This window comes from Panthera tigris, chromosome B3, assembly GCF_018350195.1.
Source record: "Panthera tigris isolate Pti1 chromosome B3, P.tigris_Pti1_mat1.1, whole genome shotgun sequence".
Taxonomy (NCBI): Eukaryota; Metazoa; Chordata; class Mammalia; order Carnivora; family Felidae; genus Panthera; species Panthera tigris.
In genome coordinates, this window is record NC_056665.1 from 27450772 (window position 1) to 27476092 (window position 25321).

The following is a 25321-nucleotide window of genomic DNA, read 5'->3' on the forward strand; positions in this document are numbered from 1 at the left end:
AAAACTTACAAATAAACAGGAAAATATGGCCCATTCACAGCTGAAGAAATTAAAAATAATGATAGAAACCCAGACATTAGAATTATTAGTCAAAGATGTTAAATCACCTGTCTTAAATGTGTTCAATGAACAAAAGGAAATCATAGACAAAGGACAAAAAGAAATCAAGAAAATGTTGCATAAATAAAATAAGAATATCAAGAAATAAAAGTTATTAAAAAATGAAATTATAAAAAGGAATGAAGTAGACATTCTGGAGCTGAAAACTACCATAACTGAAATAAAAACTCATAAGAACTCACAGCATATTTGAGCATGCAGAAGAAAGGGTCAGCAAACTTGTAGGTAAGACGTTCAAAATTATCAAGTCTGAGGAGAAGAAGGAAAAGTGAATGAAAAAAAATTAAGAGAGCCTGTGAAACTGTAAGAACCATCAAACATAGCAATATATGTACTATAGGAGCCCCAGAAGAAGACAGAAAAAAAGAGGCAGAGAAAATATTTGAAGAAATACTGTCCAAAAACTTTCCAAATCTGAGGAAATACATGAATATACATGTCCAAGGAACTCCATGAACTACAAGCAGGATAACTCAAGGAGACCTACACTAAGACAGCTTATAGTTAAATGATCAAATCCAAAAGACAAAGAGAAAATACTTAAAGCATCAAGAGAGGAACAATTCATCTCATAAAAGAGAAAATCAAAGTCACATTGCCAAGATGGTGGACTATAAGACCCAGACTCTGTATCCTCTCAAAGATGAACAATTAGACAGCAATCCACAAACAAAAGCAGCTCTGAGATAAGACTATGGTCCACTTAAGAAATGTTAGTGGAACCTGAGAAAACCTGAGAAAACCTGAGAAAACCACACGAAAGATAAGGAAAAAGTTTAATTTTACCTGTGTCATCCATTGGCCAAGCCAGCACTGCTCAGTTCCAAGAGGTAACTTAGCTAGAATGAAGTCCCCACACCAGGAAAGAAAGTGTATTGAGCAACATACTTACCCAGCCTTTCAGGGCACCACACAAAGTACCCACTTGAATTTCACCCCACCCAGAAACCTGGCAAACCTGAGACATACAGAGATGGCTATGAACAAGGAAGAAAAGCAGGACCCACCAGTATCGGCTACACAGAAAGGCAGACTGCAGTTCATAGTGACCTGATCTACAGAGGACTCTGGTAGCTTTGACCCCTGAAGACACTAATGGCCAGAATGGTTGTCGCAGACCCCTGAAGATTTACCACAGGTATTTGTGTTCCCTGACACCAGCCCTGAATCCCTCCTCACTTCCTCTCTGCTAGCCCCACCCATAGCCCAGGACCTGCATCAGTAGCCAGCCCAGGCTGCTGCAACTGTGCAAGTGCAAGACACAAGCCTAGACCCCTAAAGCTGACTCCCACCCCTGTGCATATGCTCAGAGCTAGCCCCTCCAGCTATCTGCTCATGTATTGCTGGCCTGGTATGTGTCACTGACTTCTACTGCCACATGCACACACATGGCAAGATCCTGTAGTCACAGGAGTGCATACCAGTAGCCAAGGCCCCCATACTAACTTGTGGGCCTACATTTGGCCTTATCTCCTGTCAGTGGTCTGCACCACTGGGCTCACCTGCAGCTAGCCCTTCCAGCTGTACACCTGCATGCCCCTAGCCTACCTCCTAAAACTAGCCTCCCATCATGCACCTATGGCAAGAACAAGTAGCTATGGTAGTACACACAGACAACCAGAGCCTCTGCAGCTGCAGTATAACCTCAGTAGGCCCTACCCCTTGATGCTTCTCCTGGCTCCCACAACTATATGTATATTTGCAAATGGCCCTTGCCACCACAAGGCACCTGCAGCTTCCCCCTGCAATGAATTATGTGCACATCATCAGCTCTGACCACCACTTCTGCTAACTCTGGCCCCTAACCACAGAACCTGGAAGCACTTCTGGGGATCACAACAGCCTTTGTAGCCTCTGTGGACCACCCATGACAGTCACCAAGGACCACACAGTGTCAACGCTGTGGACTTCGGCAGGCTGAGCTAACATTACCATATACCCCAGAACAGAGCTGCCACATTTTCCCAACACTCCATACCCTCAACCACTATACCTAGGTCACAACACACTCCAGCATGCCCTCACCTAAAGGTAAAGGTCTTTCCTTACATAAGTCAGTCCATTAAATCTGGAAGAGGTTACTGTTTATTCAAGACTAGAGGGATCATAAATAATCAGGAAAACATTATTCTACCAAAGAAACAAATAAAGCTTCTCTAGACACAGTATTATTAAAGTGCCTAAAATCAATACAAATAATTGTAAAATGAGCAAGAGAAAATAATTCCTCTCATACAAAGGAACACCCATAAGGCGATGAGTGGATTTCTCAGCAGAAACCTTGTAGTCCACAAGAGAATATTCAAAGTGTTGAAGGAAAAAGACTGCCAACCAAGAATATTTTACCCAGCAAAGCAGTCCTTCAGAAATTAAGGAAAAATAAAGACTTCCCTAGAAAAACAGATGCTAAGGACATTCATCACCATTAGACTTGCCTTGTGAGAAATGCTAAACAAAGTTCTTGAAGCTAAAATGAAAACATACATACTTATTAATAACACGAATACAAATTAAAGTATAAAACTGACTGGTAAATATAAGTATACAGTCAAATTCAGAATACTCTAATACTATAATGGTGGAATGTGAAACACTTAACTCTAGTATAAAGGTTAAAAGATAAAGTACTAAAAATAAATATACCTACAACAATCTGTTAATGGATACACAAGATTAAAAGATGTATACTGTGACATCAAAAACATAAAATAGGGGCTACCTGGGTGGCTCAGTCATTAAGCATCTGACTTTGGCTCCAGTCATGAACTCACTGTTCATGAGCTTGAGTCCCACATCAGGTGAGCATGAGCCCTGCCTTGGGTTAGCTCAAGACCCACTTTAGGTGAAAACAAACCCCGCTTCTAGTAAAACATGAGCCCTGCCTAGGATGAGCCCCACTTCTCTCTCCCTCTCTCTCTCTCTCTCTCTCTACCCCTCACTCACTTGTGCCCTCTCGAAAGAAAGAAAGAAAGAAAGAAAGAAAGAAAGAGCAAAGACATAGACTTTTTATATGCAATTGAAGCTAAGTTGTTATGAGCTTAAAATAGATTATTGTGACTATAAGGTGTTTATGAAAGCCTTAGGGTAACCAGAATACAAAAACCATATAGCAGATATCATAGTAGATATACATATGATAAAGAGAAGAGAATGAAGGTAGAACACTATAGAAAACCATCAATTTACAAAGTCAGACAACAAGGGAGAGAAAAAGGAACTATAAAATAATGAGAAAACAATTAACAAGATGGCAAAAGTAAGTCATTCAATTTCAATAATTACTTTATTTTTTTAATTTTATTTATTTATTTTTGAGGGAGAGGCAGAGAGAGGAGAGAGAGAATCTTAAGCAGGCTCTGTACCTTCAGCATGGAGGCTGACATGGGACTCAAAGTCACAAACCATGAAATCATGACCTAAGCCAAAGTCAACAATCAGATGCTCAACCAACTGAGCTACCTAGGCACCCCTATCAATAATTACTTTAAATGTAAATGGACTAAATTTCCCAATCAAAAGACCCACAGTGGCTAAATGGATTTAAAAAAAAAAGACCAACTATATGCTGCCACAAGAGACTCACTTCAACATCAAGGACATACATAGGCTCAAAACAAAGTGATGGGAAAATATACTCCATACAAATGCAAACTAAAGAGAGCAGGGGTAGTTATAGTTGTAGCAGACAAAATATACCTTAAATCAAAACTGTAAAGACACACGAAGGTCGTTATATAATGCTAAAGGAGTTGATTCAACAAGAGATTATAACAATTGTAAATATATGTGTACACTACATCAGAGTACATAAATATATTAAGCAAGTATTAACAGGTGTGAAGGTAGAATTAGACAACAATATAGTATTAATAGTGGACTTCACGACCCCACTTTCAAAAATGGAAAGATCATTCAGACAGAGCATCAAAAAGGAAATATTGGATCTGAACTACAATTTAGAACAAATGTGCCTAACAGACATATACAGAACATTCCATTCAATAACAAAATGCACATTTTTCTCAAACACTAATCGAACGTTCTCTAGGCAGGTCATACATTAAGTCACAAAACAAGTGTTAACAAATTAAGAAGATTGATATTGTATCAAGCATCTTTTCCAGTCACAGTAGTATAAAACTAAAAACAATAACAGAAGAAAAGCTGAAAAATTCACAAATATGTGGAATGAAACTACATGCCCCTGAAGAACCAATAAGTCAAAGAAGAAATCAAAAGGGAAATAAGCATCTTGACACAAATGGAAATATAGCATACCAAAACCTATGAGGTAGAAAAAGCAGTTCCAAGAGGGAAATTTACAGCAATAAATGCCCACATTAGGAAAAAATAAGTTTAAATAAGTAATCTAACATTACACATCAAGGAACTAAAAGAACAAACAAGCCCAAAGTTAGCAGAAGGGAGGGAATAACAAAAGATTAGAGCAGAAATAAATCAAATAGACTAGAAAAGCAATAGAATACATCAATGAAACTAAGAGCTAGTTTTTTGAAAAGATAAATAAAATTAACAAATCTTTAGCTAGACTAAGAGAAAAAGAAGACTGAGGAACAAAAAAGGAAACATTACAATTGATACCACAGAAGTACATAGGATCATAAGAGACTACCACAAATAGTTATATTACAACACATTAGGCAACTGAGAAGATATGGACAAATTCCTAGAAACGTGCAAGCTACCAAGACTGAATCACAAAGAAATACATAACTAGTATGGAAATAGAATCAGTAATGAAAAATCTTCCAAAAAAGAAAAACCCAATACCAGATAGCTTCACCAGTGAATTCTACCAAAAATGTCAAGAATGATTAATGTCAATCCTTCTCAAAGCCTTCCAAACTATTAAAGAGGAGGGAACACTTCCAAACTGGTGAGTTTTACAAAACATGTAAAACATTTAATAAATGCTTTATGATTTAAATTAGAAACTTTTAAAGAAAAATTAACACCAGTCCTTCTCAAACTATCCCTAAACCTGAAGGGAATGCAATACTTACTTATTCTATGAAGTCAGCATTACCTTGATACTAAAACCAGGTAAAAACACTACAAGAAAACTATAGACCAATATCCCTTATGAAATCCGGCACCAAATGTGTCAATTTAAGGAAGACATTGCCTCTCCAAAGAGGAAACAAATAGAAAGACGCTAGAACTCAGGCAAAAGAGGACACAGCCAGAGAAGGAGCAGAAACACAGACAGTACCGTTCAGAAAACAAAAAATAAAATTAGAAAGCATCAAATGATGAAAAAGGTTTTCCATGAGAAAAAGAGGAAATTAAGGTATTATAAAAGTGCTGTTTTTAAATAAGAATTCTAGACTGACTTAGCACTTTAAACTATATGAACATGTACATTTATTTAAAATTAAACACTAAACAACTAACCAGTTCAAAACAAGTAACATAACACAATGTTAGGTATTAAGTGCTATGGGAAAAAAATAAGTAAAAAGGAGATGGCTGGCAATCAATTTATCACGGAGAAGGTAATATTTTAAGAATATAAGTGAGGAAGCAAGACCAAGCTCCTAATGATCTGTGTGAAGAGTCTCTGGCAGAAGGAATAGAAAGTAGAAAGACTCAGAAGCAGAAGCTTGCTTGATGTGTCCAAGGAAAGCTAAGGAGGCCAGTGTGATTGGAGCTAAGTGGGCAAAGAAAGAGTGATAGAAAGTGAAATTAGAAGTGATGGTGTCCACAAATCAGCCCTAAGTAAGCACAAAAAGATCGAGATCATACCGTGTATATTTTCAGACCACAATGCTATGAAACTCGAAATCAACCACAAGAAAAAATTTGGAAAGGTAACAAATATATGGAGACTGAAGAACATCCTACTAAAGAATGAATGGGCTAACCAAGCAGTTAAAGAAGAAATTAAAAAGTATATGGAAGTCAATGAAAATGATAGCACCACAACCCAAAACCTCTGGGATGCAGCAAAGGCGGTCATAAGAGGAAAGTGTATAGCAATCCAGGCCTTCCTAAAGAAGGAAGAAAGATCTCAGATACATAACCTAAACTTACACCTTAAAGAGCTGGAAAAAGAACAGCAAATAAAACCCCAAACCAGCAGAAGACAGGAAATAATAAAGATTAGAGCAGAAATTAATGCTATTGAAACCAAAAAAAACAGTAGAACAGATCAATGAAACCAGAAGCTGGTTCTTTGAAAGAATTAACAATTGTTGATAACCCACTGGCCAGTTTGATCAAGAAAAAAAGGAAAGGACCCAAATAAGTAAAATCAAGAATGAAAGAGGAGAAATCACAACCAACACAACAGAAATAAAAACAATAATAAGAGAATATTATGATCATATATGCCAACAAAATGGGCAATCTGGAAGAAATGGACAAATTCCTAGAAACATATACTCTATCAAAACTGAAAGAGGAAGAAATAGAAAATTTGAGCAGACCCAAAACCAGTAAGGAAATCGAATTAGTAATCAAAAAGCTGCCAAAAAACAAGAGTCCAGGGCCAGATGGCTTTCCAGGGGAATTCTACTAAACATTTAAGGAAGAGTTAACACCTATTCTCTTGAAGCTGTTCCAAAAAATAGAAATGGAAGGAAAACTTCCAAACTCTTTCTATGAAGCCAGCATTACCCTGATTCCAAAACGAGAGAGAGACCCCACTAAAAAGGAGAACTATAGACCAATTTCCCTGATGAACATGGATGCAAAAATCCTGCACAAGATATTAGCCAACCGGATCCAACAATACATTAAAAAAATTATTCACCACGACCAAGTGGGATTTATACCTGGGATGCAGGGTTGGTTCCATATCCACAAAACAATTAATGTGATTCATCACATCAATAAAAGAAAGGACAAGAACCTTATGATCCTCTCAATAGATGCGAAAAAAGCATTTGAGAAGCTACAGCATCTTTTCTTGATAAAAACCCTCAAGAAAGTAGGGATAGAAGGATCATACCTCAAGATCATAAAAGCCATATACGAGCAACCCAAAGCTAATATCATCCTCAATGGGGGAAAACTGTTAGTTTTTCTAAGGTCAGGAACAAAACAGTGATGTCTACTCTCGCCACTATTATTCAACATAGTATTGGAAGTCTTAGCCTCTGCAATCAGACAACACAAAGAAATAAAAGGCATCCAAATCAGCCAGAAGGAGGTCAAACTTTCACTCTTTGCTGATGACATGATACTTTATATGGAAAACCCAAAGGATTCCACCAAGAAAGTGCTAGAACTGATTCATGAATTCAGCAAAGTTTCAGGATATAAAATCAATGCACAGAAATCAGTTGCATTCCTATAGATCAATGATGAAGTGACAGAAAGAGAAATCAAGGAATCGATCCCATTTACAATTGCACCAAATATCATAAAATACCTAGGAATAAGTCTAACCAAAGAGGTGAAAAATCTATACACTGAAAACTATAGAAAGCTTATGAAATAAATTGAAGAAGACACAAAAAAATGGAAAAAGATTCCATGCTCCTGGATAGGAAGAACAAATATTGTTAAAATGTTGATACTACCCAAAGCAATCTACATATTTAACACGATCCCTATCAAAGTAACACCAGCATTCTTCACAGAGCTAGAAAAAATAATCCTAAAATTTGTATGGAACCAGAAAAGACCCTGAATAGCCAAAGCAATCTTGAAAAAGAAAACCAAAACAGGAGGCATCACAATCCCAGAATTCAAGCTATACTACAAAGCTGTAATCATCAAGACAGTATGGTACTGGCACAAGAACAGACACTCAGATCAATGGAATAGAATAGAGTACCCAGAAATGGACCCACAAACGTATGGTCAACTAATCTTTGACAAAGCAGGAAAGAATATCCAATGGAATAAAGACAGTCTCTTCAGCAACTGGTGCTGGGAAAACTGGACAACAACATGCAGAAGAATGAACCTGGACCACTTTCTTACAACAGACACAAAAATAAACTCAAAGTGGATGAAAGACCTCAATATAAGACAGGAAGCCAACAAAATCCTCGAGGAGAAAGCACACAAAAACCTCTTTGATCTTGGCCACAGCAACTTCTTACTCAACATGTCTCTGGAGGCAAGGGAAACAAAAGCAAAAATGAACTACTGGGACCTCATCAAAATAAAAAGCTTCTGCACAACGAAGGAAATAATCAGCAAAACTAAAAGGCAACCAAGGGAATGGGAAAAGATATTTGCAAACGACATATCAGATAAAGGGTTAGTATCCAAAATCTACAAAGACCTTATGAAACTCAACACCCAAAAAACAAATAATCCAGTGAAGAAATGGGCAAAATACATGAATAGACATTTCTCCAAAGAAGACATCCAGATGGCCAACCGACACATGAAAAAATGTTCAACATCACTCCTCATCAGGGAAATACAAATCAAAACCACAATGAGATACCACCTGACACCTGTCAGAATGGCTAATTTTAATGACTCAGACAACAACAGATGTTGGCGAGGATTCAGAGAAAGAGGATCTCTTTTGCATTGTTGGTGGGAATGCAAGCTGGTGCAGCCACTCTGGAAAACAGTATGCAAGTTCCTCAAAAAACGAAAAATAGAGCTACCCTACGACCCAGCAATTGCACTGCTAGGCATTTATCCATGGGATATAGGAGTGCTGTTTCGAAGGGACACATGCACCCCCATGTTTATAGCAGCACTATCAACAATAGCCAAAGTATGGAAAGAGCCCAAATGTCCATCAATGGATGAATGGATAAAGAAGATGTGGTATATATACACAACGGAGTGTTACTCAGCAATCAAAAAGAATGAAATCTTGCCATTTGCAACTACATGAATGGAACTGGAGGGTATTATTATGCTAAGTGAAATAAGTCAGTCAGAGAAAGACAAAAATCATATGACTTCACTCTTATGAGGACTTTAAGAGACAAAACATATGAACATAAGGGAAGGGAAACAAAAAACAATATAAAAATAGGGAGGGGGACAAAACAAAAAAGACTCATAAATATGAAGAACAAACTGAGGGTTGCTGGAGGGGTTGTGGGAGGGGGTACGGGCTAAATGGGTAAGGGGCAGTAAGGAATCTACTGAAATCATTGCTTCACTATATACTAACTAATTTGGATGTAAATTTTAAAAAATAAAAAATAGAGTTAAATCAAAAAAAAAAAAAAGGAAGTAATGGTGTCCAAATGGGTAAGGCATGCATGCAGGCACTGCAAGACTCTGAGTTGTGCTGAGCAAAGTGGGGATACTCAGTGGAGAATGGATGTTTGGGTCTGAGCAAGAGTGGAAACAGAACAATTTGGAGGTAACTGCAATACACAGGTGGGAAATGTTGGCTAGGATTTGGGGGCAATGGTAAAGATTATGGAAACTGGCTGTATTTAGAAGCTCTGAAGGGCACCTGGCTGTGGGGTATAAGAAGAAGCAATGGATCAAGCTGGTTCTAAATTTTGGGACTCTGAGCATATGAAAGTTTTATGTAAGTGAGAAAGATTGGGGAAGGATGTAATCAGAGTTTCTTTTGGAACATGTTAAGTTTGAGATACCTATTTTATCTCAGTGGAGAGGTGAGCAGGGCAACTGGATATGGGAGAAGCCCAGGAGTAGGTGGATGCAGGTGAAATTTAGAGCATGAGCTTGGATGATACCTCTAGCAAAGAGTCTAGAGAGTGAAGTGGCCAGAACATCTTCCAGTGTTTGGGGGCTGGAAGATGAAGAGGGCCTGCAGAATGAGACCAAGGAAGAGTGGCTGCATGGATAGGAGGAGAATTTTGAGGAGTCAAACAGGGAAAGAACCCAAATAGGAGAGAGGTTACCTCTATCATGTGCTACTGACAGTCCAGGTTAGAAGAGAACCAGGAACATCACTGGATTCTCACAAGGGTGGATACCATGAGATCTTGCGGTGGAGTCAAGAGAAAAATGAAGAGGGGCTACAGCAAGATGAGTATGGCAAGGAAAGACCTTGCTTTCAAAGAGTTTGGCTTTTAAAGGAAGCAGAGAAAAGGGAAGGGAGCCATGGAGATATGTGGCTCACTGAGGTCTTCATGAGAGGAGAGATGGCAGCATGTTAGATCCTGATAAGAATGATGTAGGGGAAAGTGAAAAATAAATTATGCCGGAGAGAACTTTGGCTGTGGCACCAGGTGGAGGAACTGGCCTCCATTGAGTGGGAATGTCTCCCATACAACTGGAAGGAAGGTAGGATGCACTAGGCAGCCACAGTGGTCATTGTTCATGAAAGCTCCCACATCACTGCTTATATCTCATCACAAAAGGAAAGCTAGGTCATCAACTGTGAGAAAGGAAAGAAAGGGTGCTGGAGGCTCAAAGAGAGATGAGAGGTGTGCAGGAGTCATCAAGAATCATGGGAAGATGAGGCTCAGGACAAAGCTGTGTGGAAGGCAGCACTGAGGGTCCATGATGGAAGGGCTGTGGCTGGGAGACAAGTCAGCAATCCTTGCTGCTCTGTTTCATTGTCTGTGCATGTGGATGGGGAGGCAGGGGGCAGGATTAACCTGGTGGTGGGTGTTGCTTGCCAAAGGAAGACTGTGAAGCCTAATAGTGGCAAGGGAGCTGAGGATTAATACACAAAGATAATCATAATAATAGTTATGAAAGGTAGGTATTTAAGGAGGAAAGGGAGAATGTAAAGCAGGGTGGGTCATCAGGAAGGGCTGTTGACTTGGGTCATAAAGTTATCAGCAACAATAAACTCTAGGGCAAGGTCCAGGACTGGGTTACATTTCTCTTTGGGGGTACACGAAGATTTTAAAGGAGCTAAAATAGATGGGTAGTATTAAGGGAATCAATTTCCAGATCTTTCATACATCATCAAAGTGAGCTGCTTCCTCAGCCCTAAGAAATGGATGTCCTAGGGCCCATGGGAAGAGACTAAGGAGGGTGGCTCCTGGATCATAGCCCTGTGGATGTTGAAAATCATGCATGTGTTGGGAAAGGCTCTGTTTGCACTGATCCCAATTGAGCCCCAAGAAATCCCCAAAAAAGTAGGAAGACAGGTGAAGATGAATTGCTGCCTACCTCAGGGCCCATGGAGATACTTGCCAGGGCCACACACTGCCGGCATACCAAGCCCGGACCCTCTGTGTTCCCCTAACATCACTAGTTTGGCTTTGGGTCTGTACAAAACAACTTCTCTTCTTGATATTGTTACAGGGTCATCATACCAGAGATGTCACCTCATCCCATGAAACGTTACTTGCATCAGCTCAGCATACAGCACTGTACAAGAGGACCAGCTGAGTTCCCACCCCTGGGCTGGTCACCTCAGCTATGGTCCCAAGGAATTCTGAAAAAAAAATGTGACTAGTTCATACATTTAAGTTAATATGTAAAATTGCTCATCCTAAATTAAAATAGTTCCTAAGAATGTAATCGCTAGCATATGTTAACATTCTTAAAAGCATTCCATCATTCCTTTAAATCATACATTTAGAATTAAATACTGTAATATCAATTTATCTAAAAATACATATAAAACTCCTTTTCAAATATCTTAGCAGGAGGACACATACTTTGCTGCCTGGACTCTAACCCCTACAATGGGCATCTGATCCACGACCCTAGAAAGGATGGTTTCTGAGTGCAGGAGAATTAACAATTAAAGGGAGGCTGGCTAGGCTATTCCTTATAGCAATGAAAGAGACACATGGAAGAAGACACCCAGAAGAGGGCTGAGATGGCCCATGTAGGCAACAACAGGAAGCAGCAGTGGTTCTTAGGGCAAGGGCTGCCCTGGGCCATGAGGCAAGGCCAAAGGGGCAGATACAGCACTTTCAGGTGGATAGCTGTCCTAAGATGACCCTGTAGAATTATCAGACAGTGAGCATCAAAAGGATGTTCTGTTCTGTGAAAGGGAATGTAAATAGAAGATGCCAGCAGGGTCAGTTTTGAAATTTGAATTTATTGTCAACATTTGAGAGCTGAAAATTTTTCATAGAAAAATAGTGATACCTGGTTTTTGTTGTTATTGTTGTTGTTGTTATTGTTGTTGTTTGGAAAAATCAGATAAGTGCACATACCATGCCTACTTCCCTGCAGGGGGAAGATGCATCACAGCTGTACAGGTATTTCCCTATCTCTGGCCCAGCACACCTGCCCTCTCTCTAAATCCACAATTCCTGCACTTCCTACACCCACCACCCTGCTCTCCCTGGGCTCAGAACACCTGCTCTCCCTCTACTCTACCGCATCTAACCTCCCTGTACCTACCACCTGCCTGCCTTAAACCCACCACTACTGGGGTCAATGTGCACTTACCCCCAGCTAGCACTCTTGATGGTTGTCATTTTGCTGCTGATGTCTACCAAATGTCTCCAGGTGAGACATTTAAGTTTGGACACTTAATCTAGAGACTTGTCCCCATCTCTTATACACAGGGGAGTGCTCCAGCCTCTGAGGAATTGCCCACTCTTTCCTTTTATGTGGGATTTAATGAGTGCCTCAGGCAAATAGTAGGGATAACTTGCATCTTCACAGGGGATCCTGAGAATGGAGAGGGTGGGATTGTAGTTCTTCACTGGGAGGCATATTTGTAGTGGTAGGGAAATACTGCAGATGGGGCGCTGGCCCAGACCAGCGCATCTCCAGTGCATATGTGCAGGCAGTCACCCATCACCTAGTCCAGGTACAGGTTCTGACTTGACAGGTCTGGGTAGCCAATGCATACATTTGTACAAGCTCCAAGGCTGCTGACACCCAGACCCCACCTGAGATGGAGGGGCTGCATATTGTCAATGCAATGCATCTCTTTTCTTCTTCTTGGAACTCCTATCATTACCATTCTAGGGTTCCTGGGTCTCACTCAAATCTCTTACCTTTTTTCATGATTCTGTTCTTTTGTACTTTTGCTCTGTACTTTTAGTTAGCTCTTTCATTTGGCTTCAAACCCACTAACTCAGGCCTAACACTGACTTTTTTTTCAATTCGTTATTCAGTATTTTTTTAAGTTATGGGTTTTGGTTTCAGAAAGTACTTTTTATTCAATGCTTAAAATCTCCTGAATTGTACTTACAACTTATTGTTTATTTTCTTATGTCTCTGGGACATGCTGTGATGAATCTTGTCTGAGGCTGTTGGTCCCCCAAATGTGCTACTTGTTTTTTGTGGAGTGCTACAGAGCTAGAATCCGGCAAAGTGGCCAGTCCTCACACCTATGGAAGGTGAAAGACCCTCAGCCTGGACACTGCAGGGCCCTTCTGAGGCCACACTCTCGGCCACCAGAGGGGGGTGGGGGCCTCCCAAAGAGGTTGTGCACTGTCCCCAAGGGGCTGACTTGCAACCTGACAGCCTGCCAGTACCAAAGTGATCAAACTGCAGGAGCTCTCCCAACCTAATGGGGTAAACAGCATCTCTTTGCTGCTGTCATTTCTATTTTCTCTGACCTAATGCTTTCTCAGCTTGCACAATGATGGATCTGGGATTCAAGCCCAGACTCACCTTCTCTAGAACCTTAACTGTTAATTCCTACAAATGCTCATGTTATTAAACCTAACTGCAATCTGCTAGACCACGTTCAACCCTCCACATTATTTTGATCCTGGAAAAGGAAAAGGATGAATGAAAACAAAAATGAGATCATGTAGACAGAAAAGCAAATGTGAAATGCTTCTGACTTCTACCACCCTGAAAGAGCATTTTTCTTTGTCAGGGGTTACAGCAGTCTGTCCTCTGCCCAAGCACCTCCTGCAGGGCAAGTGGCAGGGAGAAGACTACAAAGACCTAGAAGAAGAAGATACATGAGAACAAGCCAGCCTTGAAAAACTGACTACCACACCAAGGCTGCAAGATAATACAGATAATGATGAGTATCCAAGAAGTCAGAGAAAACACACAAAATCATGTGCATAAATTACCATTCTTTGAATTCAACATCCAAGACAAGAATAATCACATTTTAACTTGCAAATTTCCTGAGAATTCTTCCTGTTCAAGGAAATGAGGCTGAAAAGATAAGGTTTAAATGGAGAAAGTCTGTCAGGGAATTCTCAGTCATTAGCAATGTATTGCAAGTACATTTACTGGGAACACCTAAGAAAGCTGCCCACAAAAGCAGGTCTGGGCTCATGTGTGCTCCCACAGCTCCTTGTTAATTGCAGACAGGAAGCTGAAAGAAGGTGAGATGGGCAGATGTTAATAGGATTACCCTGAATGGAAATATTTTTTAAGACAGGAAGACAGGGGCGACTGGGTGGCTCAGTCGGTTAAGCGACCGACTTCAGCTCAGGTCATGATCTCACTGTCCATGAGTTCAAGCCCCGCATCAGGCTCTGTGCTGATAGCTCAGAGCCTGGAGCCTGCTTCAGATTCTGTGTCTCCCTCTCTCTCTGACTCTCCCTCATTCATGCTCTGTCTCTCTCTGTCTCAAGAATAAATAAACATTAAAAAAATTTTTTTAATAAAAAAATTTTAAAAAAAGACAGGAAGACAAATACCATATGATTTCTTTTTTCTTTTTTTTAATTTTTTTATGTTTATTTAGTTTTGAGAGAGAGAGAGAGAGACAGAGAGAGAATGGGGGAAGAGCAGTTAGAGAGGGAGAGACAGAACCCAAAGCAGGCTCCAGACTCTGAGCTCTCAGCACAGAGCCCAACGCAGGGCTCAAACTCAGAACTGTGAGATCATGACCTGAGTCAAAGTCGGACGCCCAACCAACTGAGCCACCCAGGTGCCCCCATATGATTTCACTCAAAAGTGGAATCTAAAAAACAACAACGAATGAATAAACAAACAAAAAGCAGAACCAGACCCATAAATACAGAGAACAAACTGATGGTTGCCAGAGGAGACTGGGGTAGGTATTTGGGCAAAATAGGTAGAGGGGAAAGGGAGATCCTGGCTTTCAGTTATGACGTGAATAAATCACGGGAATAAAAGGCACACCATAAAGAATAGTCAATGATATAATAATAGTGATGTATCAGGACAAATGGTAGTTACACTTGTGAATACAGTATAATGTATAAACTTGTCAAATCGCTATGTTGTACATGTGAAACTAATGTAACATTGTCAACTATATTCAAATTTAAAAAACAAACACTTAGGGGAACCTGAGTGGTTCAGTTGGTTAAACGTCTGACTTAGGCTCAGGTCATGATCTCACTGCTCATGTTTGAGCCCCGCTTTGAGTTTTGTGCTGACAGCTCAGAGCCTTGAGCCTGTTTCAGATTCTGTCTTAGTCTCTCTCTGCCCCTCCAGCCCCCTCTCTCAAATATAAATGAACATTTAAAAAAACACTTAAAGTGATGAGCACTGAGCAATGTTGTTGAATCATTATATTGTAGAAACTGGTATAAACTCTGTATAAATGAATATAATTAATATGGCTGTGTATTAATTATACTTCGATTAAAAAATAAAAATTAAAGATAAAACAAAAAGGAAATATTTCCAAACCAGTTGATAGAGACCCCCAGGACCTCCCACAGCCTCAGCCCTTTGGACCCTGCTATGCCCCAAGCAACTGAGTAATTAACAATGGCACGTTGGATAAGAGGAGAGAGGGGGCTTCAAGCTTCCTGTTTCAGAGTCTCCTTGTCTGTTCTGATTGCACTAAACAAAGCTGGAATGTCAATATTAAATTGAATTAATTTAATGTTAATTTTTTTATTTATTTTTGAGAGAGAGAAAGAGAGACAGAGGATGAGCAGGGGAGGGGCAGAGAGAGAGAGGGAGACACAGAATCTGAAGCAGGCTCCAGGCTCTGAGCTGTTAGCACAGAGCCTGACACGGGGCTTGAACCCACAACTGTGAGATCATGACCTGAGCCAAAGTCTGGCACTTAACTGACTGAGCCACCCAGGTACCCCAATGTTAAATATTTTTTAATAGTGTTACCATTAAAGAGGTGCCAGGGTGGTTCAGTCAGTTAAGCATGCGACTTTAGCTCAGGTCATGATCTCATGGTTCGTGAGTTAAGCCCCACATCTTGAACAGCACAGAACCTGGCAGCACAGAGCCTACTTTGGATCTCTCTCTCTCTCTCTCTCTCTCTCTCTATCTCTCTGTCTCTCTGTCTCTCTCTCTCTCTCAAAAAATAAACATTAAAAAATAGTGTTCCCATTAAAGATAAGCAAAAGTCAAAATCAAGGGGAGAGCCCAAGGAATAAGGAAAATTTAAAAGAGCAAATCTAATCCCAAAAAAGTTCTGGGTTGCTCTTCTAAAACCCAGCTGTGCACATGCTGGAATTTTAACTGAAGCCCTGTCCAGCCAAATTAGAGAGATAAGCCCATCTATGATCTAGTTCTTCCAACTTTGGACACTGTGAGACACATTCTGGAGAGAAGACACCACCCAGGAAGAGATGGGCTTTGCTGTGTCCCAAACTAGGGCATTCAACATCTGTACAACTTCTCTAACTCAGGACTTCATGAAAAAATAATAACAGTGATAGCATTAGCTCAGAATTACCAAACCCAGACCATGGAAGAATAATATAGCTATGTAGCTAGAGAGTCAACCTGCAGACACTGATTCCTGCAGGCAATGAGTGAGGGACATAGAGTGTCAGGTCCGCCTAAGGTCCTGTGAGAGAGAGAAGCACCACCTTTCTCCTCACTGACAGGCTCTCTGCTCTACTTCCTTGGGTCTCAAGTGTTTCCCAGTGTGATATATGGTGATGGAATGTAATGGGAGCCCCCTTGCAAAGGCTGTTGGAAGAGGTATGGGTGGGGTCTCAAGGTCACAAGAACAGAGAAAATTACCCTGTCCAGAGTCCAACCATGAGGAGTGTTCACACCTGGGACTTCTGGTAATTGTGACAGGACCCCAGTTTCTTGTATGCAAGCCCCATTCCTTCCTTTACTTTGTCATACCAGGGATTCACAGCTCTGCCATATACCAATCAGTGATGTCAGAAAACACAGCAAGAACAGGGCTCATCAGCCTTGTAAAAGACCTTTAATGTGTATCCCAATATCAGCTGCAGTCAGGGCCACATAGAGAACTCAAAATTCTGCCCAAGCCAAGCACGAGAAGCCACACTGGCCAGTGTCTGCATTCACAAGGAATAAAGGATGATTGCCTTCAACCAGTCTATCTTTGGTGTCTTACAATTTTCTTTCAAAGAATAAATAAATAAATAGACTGTCTTTTCCATGAAGTGTGGCAGCTCTCAGTTGGGCTAACCCTGAAACAACTAGTTAATGATGCACTTCCCACTACAGCTGCAGGCCCACGGATTCCAGCTTGTAGCGTGGACTCAGTATCCCTGGCCCAGCTGGCCCTAAGCTTTGCCACATCTTTCCTCCATAGCTACGAGTGCAGCAAACAGACATGGTTCATTCTCTGCTTCCTCTTGAGGGAAAGGTGAGCCCAGATTGTGTCCAGGCAAGTTGGGTCCATATCACATGGAAGAGCAGTGCAACTCACCATTGTAGCAGTGAATGGGATGTTGTCAATCAAGGATGATGCAATGGCTGAGACCCAGACCACCAGGATGATGGCAATTGTGAGGCGCCGATCCTCTGGGACCATCTGGAAGGAAGCAGATAATAGCAGTGCTATGTATCACAGTTGCCATTGATAAATCACACACACTGAGGATCTGATGGTAGGACATATGAGACTCAGAAGAGACCACAAGGCTGCCAGTCCTTCCTCTCACACAGAAGACAAAGGCAGACCCAGGTGTGCAAACAGGACCAGCATGGGCTTTCCTTGCTATTATCAGAAGCCTCTGCTGGGTCTACAAGAAACTAAGGAGAATGATTCCCAGCCACACCCAAGCCAACCAGTACCTAGGGAAGGGAGCAGGGTGGCTCCATTCTCTGTGGCAGCATATATTAGTTACACTGACCTGAGCTCCTGGCAGAGGACTGGGGCTGTGCATTTTTACTCACTTATTAAGACTGGTTTCTCAATTGTTCTCCTTCTTAGACAGGTTTTAACTAAAGGCTCATAGCAAAATTGCAGGCCTCTATAATTATACATTCTTTGGAAAAAGTCTCCCTTCATCTCTAGGCTGCACAGGACAAAAAGGATTCTCTGCTATATTTTTTACATAGTCTGTGACCTATTCTTACCAGATTTTTTTTTTTTACAAAATCAAAGTAACAGAGGCTGGGACACATTCTATTATAATATTTAATGTACCTTTATTAGCAAAGCAGTCTGTTCTCCAACATATTCTATTAAGTGGAGATGTGCCAGTGCCTAGAAGAAATGGATATATGATGAAAATCAGTTTAAAACTAAGAATATATGCAAATTTTTAAAATATGTCTTTAAAATGAAAACACGTGAACATAAGGCAGGTCCTAGCTCTCGTTTCTTATAAAGGATTATACTCAAATACACAGTCTATAAATAATTTACTATCAGATACGAGCACTGATGATTCACTGAGAAGAATGCACTATACCACAGGCAGGAATTTTCATTGATTTGTGTTACTGTCCACATTAAATTTAAATTTGAATGGAATGGCATCTTTTTAGTATCAGTGTATAGGAGCACTGTTCAATTGTACATAATGAAATGCTGCTCATATAGAAGGTCTTTCAAGTAAGTTACATTTCAAATTTCTTTTTGAAGTTCAACATCACAGAAGAATCAAAGAAAATGCATGGTTTTTATAACTGTCAAAGAAAGGAAGAACAGATATATTTAACTGAAGCATGTAACTATTTTCTTAGTACTAGACAGATTGAGAAAATTGAGTCCAAGCAGGAAAGATTAGACGAAGGAGATGTAAGCTCAGGAGGCGTTCTGCTCAGGCTGTTGCCTTCACCACAGCCAGGGAAGGGATGCACTGCTGACCACAATGGATCCCAGACAGGAAGCACTTGTAAGGAACGAGATGTCGGTATGACACAGCTGCCTTGCACTTCTCAAATGTGGCTTTTTCACTGTGATGTCACCATGCTGAATGACTATGAATATTGAAAACATCAGCTTGACCATGTTTAAACGCAAGTTTACAACTTCCCCATCCATATGTAGAGCTGTTTGTTAGCCTTCCTTTTAAAGTTGTGGAACCCAAATGTTGGGTTTTCAATCATAATTTTAAGACAAGTGTGCTATTAAATCAACTAAATCATAAGGATAAATCTATTTAGATAAATCTGTTCATAAATGAGTCAGCATTGTTGACATTAGGCACCAAATAATTCCTTGTCATAGGGCTGTACTGTGCATTGTAGGATGTTTACCATCCCTGGCTTCCACTCCCCAATATGACAACCAAAACTGTCTCCAGGCAGTGCCAGTGTTGTCACAAAATCACCCCCTGATAAGAATCACTGATTTATAATAATCCATAAATAAAACATTTTTTTAATTTGAAAAACACAGTTAAATGTAGTCACATCCTTTATTTCATTTTATACTACTAACTAAAGGAAAAGTCAGAGGTCTAAGCCAGATTAAAACTTCTTGCTAGATATCAAATACAGATGGTTATATATGTGTGTATACATACATACAAACATACATACATACACATACACAGTATTATGTGCACACCTTGATGTGTGCCTATAAACAACTATCTATTTATATATTTAGTGCCATATAATTATCCCAAATATCAAGGTCCATGGTATAGAGTGTAAGACAACATAAAGGAAAATCTTCAAAATACTTAAACATTATATCTAATAACTCAGTTCAAAGTAACTGATCTCTTAATTGAAAAAAAGAAAGTCAAATACAAATATCTAATAAGAACTTTATAAATGGCAAATGAAATAAATATGTAATACTTTACCAAGCCCTTCAGACTGGATAATATATAGTGTTCTATTTTCAATTCACTGACCTTTTCTTTGGTCATATTCATTGTTACTGAACCCAAAACTTTTTTTAATGAAGTATTACATTTTTAAATTCTGACCTTTGTGTTTGCTTCTATTTTATAATTTCTGTTACTGTCTTAATGATTCCTATCTTTTCATTCATTTCAAATTCATTTTTCTTTACCTCATTAAGTATGTTGTAATAGCTACTTCAAATTCTTTGGTCATTTCAACATCTGGATCATGTCTGGATTAAAATCTATTTATTGCCTTTTTCCCTGAGAATTTATTGCATTTTCCTCATTCTTTGTATTTTGAGTCCTTTAGCATCATCTCCTGGATATTGTCAAAGATAAGATATGCAGATTCTGGGTCCTGTTATAATCTTCTGGACATCGTCCTTTTCTTTCTTGCCTTTTTTCTTTTCTGTTAGAAGTTAGGTTCAGAACACAATTTCTGTCTCACTTTCCAGGGGTAGTGGTTCAAATTCATATTTTCCATGATAATTTTGGTCTCTCTCACATATGCAGAGTTCAGCACTTGTAGACTCATGTAGATGGTTCAAGTTTCAGCTGAGTCCTTTAAACCTTGCTATGTTGATTTGTGCCTGTACAGCATATATGTCATTGAATTGTTAGAGACTTGTATGAATGGCTGTAATCTCAGATAGTCCTCTAGGCCTACACTAGGCTGGTTTGGGTCTGTATCACACATGCATTGTTCAGAACTGTATATGTTCATGCATGGAATTGGGGGTGTGGAATTCCCTGGCTCTCTCTTCTGAGATTCCCTGATTCCCAGCCCACAGGTACTACTTTCCCTGGCTCCTCTGGGTGGAAAGATGCAGATACTATGGCTAGGAATTTATGCCACCATGCCATGCCATGACTAAGGCCTTCCTGTCCTGGAGGGAAATCTAGGAGGCAGAAAAATAGGAAAATCACCCCAAGGGGGTCACTTTTCCAAGTATTAACTCCCTTCCACAATTCACCTGGTTTTGTCTATTGTTCAGAGTCCATCAATACTTGGTTTTTATATTTTTTCCAGCGTTTCAGTTGTAATCAGAGAGAGGAATAACCTTTAATAGGTTTGTACCCCCAAAGAACTAGAATACAATATTCTTTCTTATTATGTAACTCAGTTAAAATACTCTTCCTTCAGCTAACTTTTAGATTTAAAAATAGATTAAATGTGCTATTTCTCCTCTTCCAAATCCTCTCTAATTGATCTACATACCCATTATACCCTGGTACCTGGGCAGGGGCATAGCTAGACCCTGTGTCCACCCTGGAGCCCACTGCTGAGCTAGGAAGGACAGCATGAGTCACACAGCAACTCTGAATAAAGTGATAAGGATGCAAATCAACCTGAATCCTGCCAGAATTTGAAAGGAAATGTTTGATAGTCCCATGACCATCAATTGTACCAAGGTGGAAGCACAAGTCTGTCAATATTCAAGAGGTCAAATAGAAAACCATGTGCTCTTTGGAGTCTTTTTCTCAGATGCCCTCTGATCTACCTTTCCCTGCTGGTTTTCCCTTTTCATGATATCTCATCTTATTTTAAAATCATCTCCATCAAAATCTAACCTCATTGAAAAAAAGAAAAACAAACACCCTAAATTTGGAAACCTGTAAAATATATTTGAAAGTTCTGATATGTTTAACAGCTGACACATTCAGCTATTTTCACAAACATTTGGAATACATTAAATGGGAATTATTTTAACTGAACTTAAATTACAGCACTATTTTTAGAGAATGTCATAGCTAGGTTAGAAACAGATTACTGAAACCGAGAAAGAGCTCATTATAAATCCTTTTTGCTACAAATATCCAAAAATGAAAATGCCTGTATGTCCATTTTCCCCAGAATTATGTATGTATCCTCCCAGTGAACTCACTAACAATTTTATTTATAAGATAGCACTTCTTTATAGACTCAGCTATAAGAGAAAGCACCACTTAAATGACCCTCCTGTTCAGGTGCCTAGCAGTAAAGCTAGATGACCACTCTCATTATCTAAAAATAAACTTCTTCTGGGGAGCCTGGGTAGCTTAGTCAGTTAAGCATCTGACTCTTGATTTCAGCTTAGGTCATGATCTCATGGTTTGTGAGATCAAGCCCTACATAAGGCCCATGCTATTAGCATGGAGCCTGCTTAGAATTCTCTCTCCCCCTTTCTCTGCCCTTCTACTGCTTGTTCTCTCTCTTTCTCCACTCTTCCCCTTACCTGCTCATATGCTCTCTCTCTCACAAAATAAATAAACATTTAAAAATAAATAAATAAATAAATAAATAAATAAATAAATAAACAAACTTCTTATCTTGTTCCCTCACACTGGAATTAAAGATCCATTAAAGGCATTTATAATTTAAAAACTAATCTTATTTTTATATTCCATGGAAGAGACATATTAAAAGAGACTTGAATAATTATTGAAAAATACTAAATTAAAGGAATAAGATTAAATAAAAAAATTTTATTGAGTGTTTTAGGTAGTAATAGTGTTGCGTTTTCATTTGCTTAGTTTTATTTTTTAAGGGGGTGGTTTCTATATTTGTTATTTTTCCCCAAGGCAAGAATGAGCCATTGGTATTTTTGAACTTGTAATCTGAATATATTGGTAGTCACTCTCTGCCCCTTAGGTGTAAGCAACTGTGCTCTCTGCCAGCACCCCTCAAAATTAATTTTTCCAGTGAATGAAAATTCTTTTACTCATTCACATTATTACTTCTCATTTGATCTTAACATTTCTTAAGACAGTTGAGAATATAAGGAACATATGATTTTTTTTATTCTAAATTTATGTATTTAAATTCAAGCTAATTGATATACAGTGTAGCATTGGTTTCAGGAGAAGAATCCAGTGATTTATCACTTACATATAACACCCAGTGCTCATCCCAACAAGTGCCCTCCTTAATGCTCATCATCCATTTAGCCCATCCCCCCACCCACCTCCCCTCCAGAAACTCCTACTTTGTTCTCTGTATTTAAGAGTCTCTTATGGTTTTCCTCCTTCTCTGTTTTTAAGGAACGTATGACTTTTATGTTATAAACTTCAGGGTTTATAAATAAATGTAATTTATTTCAAAAAGTAACTTATATACAAGAAAATGATGGATAGCCAAGGAGAACTTGGAATGCCTTGCAGTGAAAACTGATTTGGAACTTGGCATGAGTTATTAACTATTAACATAAAATTATTACATTAAACCTACAAATTAGAGCTTTTTTCCCACTTATTATTAGCACTATTATTATTTTCAGTGACAGAGTCTTGGCATAGCTAAAGATGTCCCATTGACAAAGACACAAATAAATGTAGATGCATGCGAAGACTTTCCAAACATCCTGTACATCCAAAGAAGGAAACGGACACAAAGCATAAATGTGCTTGCAAGGATAACTCATCGCTTAGGAACCAGGAAATCACCAAAGCTTTCTAATATGGCCTAAAAATAGCAAATATTTTCTCTTTCTTCTCATTTTAAGATTCTGATAAAAATAGCCTCACAAGAAGCTTTCTTAGATTAATCCATCTGAGAACCACTCCACATAGCATAGCACCTGTGACAATTACTGTGAATGACTGTTATATCTACAGACATGTGGTTTGACTTATAAACATAAGTATTTTATAAATGCAAAATCCTCATAAAGCAATATTTCACATTGCCTAGTCTCATTCATTCCATTATTGGTTTGACAAATATTTATTGAGTGCTTGATATGTGCCAAGCACTGTTAGGCAGCTAGCAGCCTGCTTAGGTGGAGCACCCAGGTAGAAGTGACAAGTACAAATACACATTCACCTAACAAGAAGGCGATTGGGTCTGGGTTCAGTGAACAAGTGAATGTATGATGGAAAATAATGTGTAAGTGGCAGCTACAGCCTGACCATTCATGTTTAATAAGCTGTGGTTGAGGCTCTGGATTATATTCCAAGTGCAACGAGGACAAAACACTGCTATGAAAACTCCAAATATTATTGTTTTTGACAAACATTCTAAGAAAATGAATAGTGTTTGCAGCAGTACAGAAGGGTATATCCTGCTCAAAAGTGTTCCCAGAAAGATCCAAGAAGAATTTGAAGGCTAACTTTTCAATACCACAGGGCAAAAGTGGAAACAGTGTCTCCTTCAAGATTCTCAAACTAAAACCTACTACCTGAGAAGTCAATAAACCTAATTAATGTCTCTCAAATCCCTAAAACATCCACTTCTTGTTTTATTCTTATGATTATAAAGATAGGTTTAATTATTTCTTTTTAATGTTTAAGCCAATAACTAAGAGAATACAAATATTGTCTATAGCTTCAAAACACTTGGTAAAATAGATACAAAGAAATTTTAACAATATACTTCGTCAATAAATGGGAAAAAGAAATACCAAGGAAATATAACAAATATCAAATACAGGACATAACAGTGAGTAGTTTAAAATTAGATCCAAATGTATGTTCTTTACTGGAAACCAACTAAAAACAAAATGACAGAGATTAAAAATAAATAAATGAGCAATTTCAGGAGACTTCCATACAAAACAGAATGATATTCTTTCTACCTGGTCATCTACTTCTTTCTAACTGCTCATCTCTATTAAGCACAACTATAAATCATGGAAATAAATCAAGAGACGACCAAAGGAGAATTCTTACAGGTGGTAATAGGAAAAACAAACTGCTTTGCTTTCAGGACAGGAAGAATGATCAGCACTAGGGTATCAGGACATGACAGGAAGAACAATCAGCACCAGGGTATCATCCATCTCCCAAAACCAACATTCTTTGACCCTCCCCCCCCCAACATAGCAAGAAAAGGGAGTCAAGTGGGCTTGTTCCTCCCCTGGGTGGAATGGGATCCCTCTGACAATACCAGGTGATTATGGTTCCCCTGGCAAGGAAGATCAATACAGCCTGCCAACAAAGGTGGCCAGGGAAGTTGTTCCTCCCCTGCTGAGAAATACCTGGTAGGCATGCAGATCCTGCAGAAAGATGCCACTACAACACAGATGGGGGATCTCAGTCCTCTTTAATACCAGGCCTGAGACCCTCTTCCCTGCCAATAAATATCTAGGATAGCTATGGGACACTGGTAGAGGTATCCTGTCACACTGCATGGCTCAAGAAATGTTCTGAGGCTCCCACAGGAAGGGGGATCCCATTATAATGAACACCCACTTGGGAGGCCTCTTCATTCCTCTAGGCCCGAGATTCCTCTTCCCCAACAAAGAGAAACCCAGGCAGCCCAACCTGGGGAAATCCCTTCCACCCTCTCAGGAAACACCAGCAGGGACGAGGGGGAACCCCAGTGCACCAAATAAATAGATCAAAGTAGCACTACAAGGTTTCTGAAAATTAAACTGTCATTGGAACCATAGACCACAGGCCAGAACCTGAGGGCTAAACTTAAAACAGGATGACTGCCT

The 25321-nt window shown here is 39.4% G+C and overlaps 1 protein-coding gene and 1 long non-coding RNA gene across 2 annotated transcripts in view; one reads left to right on the plus strand and one right to left on the minus strand.

Annotated features, from left to right (window-relative positions):
- OCA2 (OCA2 melanosomal transmembrane protein) overlaps nt 1-25321 on the minus strand; it is a 471457-nt gene that overhangs the window by 197016 nt on the left and 249120 nt on the right. Inside the window, exons 19-20 of the mRNA XM_007098939.3 lie at nt 18245-18304; nt 17522-17626 (exon numbers count right to left, since the gene is read on the minus strand). Of these exons, the coding sequence (XP_007099001.1) occupies nt 17522-17626; nt 18245-18304 (165 nt within the window). The remainder of the gene's footprint in view (nt 1-17521; nt 17627-18244; nt 18305-25321) is intronic.
- On the plus strand, nt 10465-11523 carry LOC122239413. Its single transcript, XR_006218473.1, has 2 exons — nt 10465-10749; nt 11305-11523. It is a non-coding gene; the product is annotated as an uncharacterized LOC122239413 (long non-coding RNA).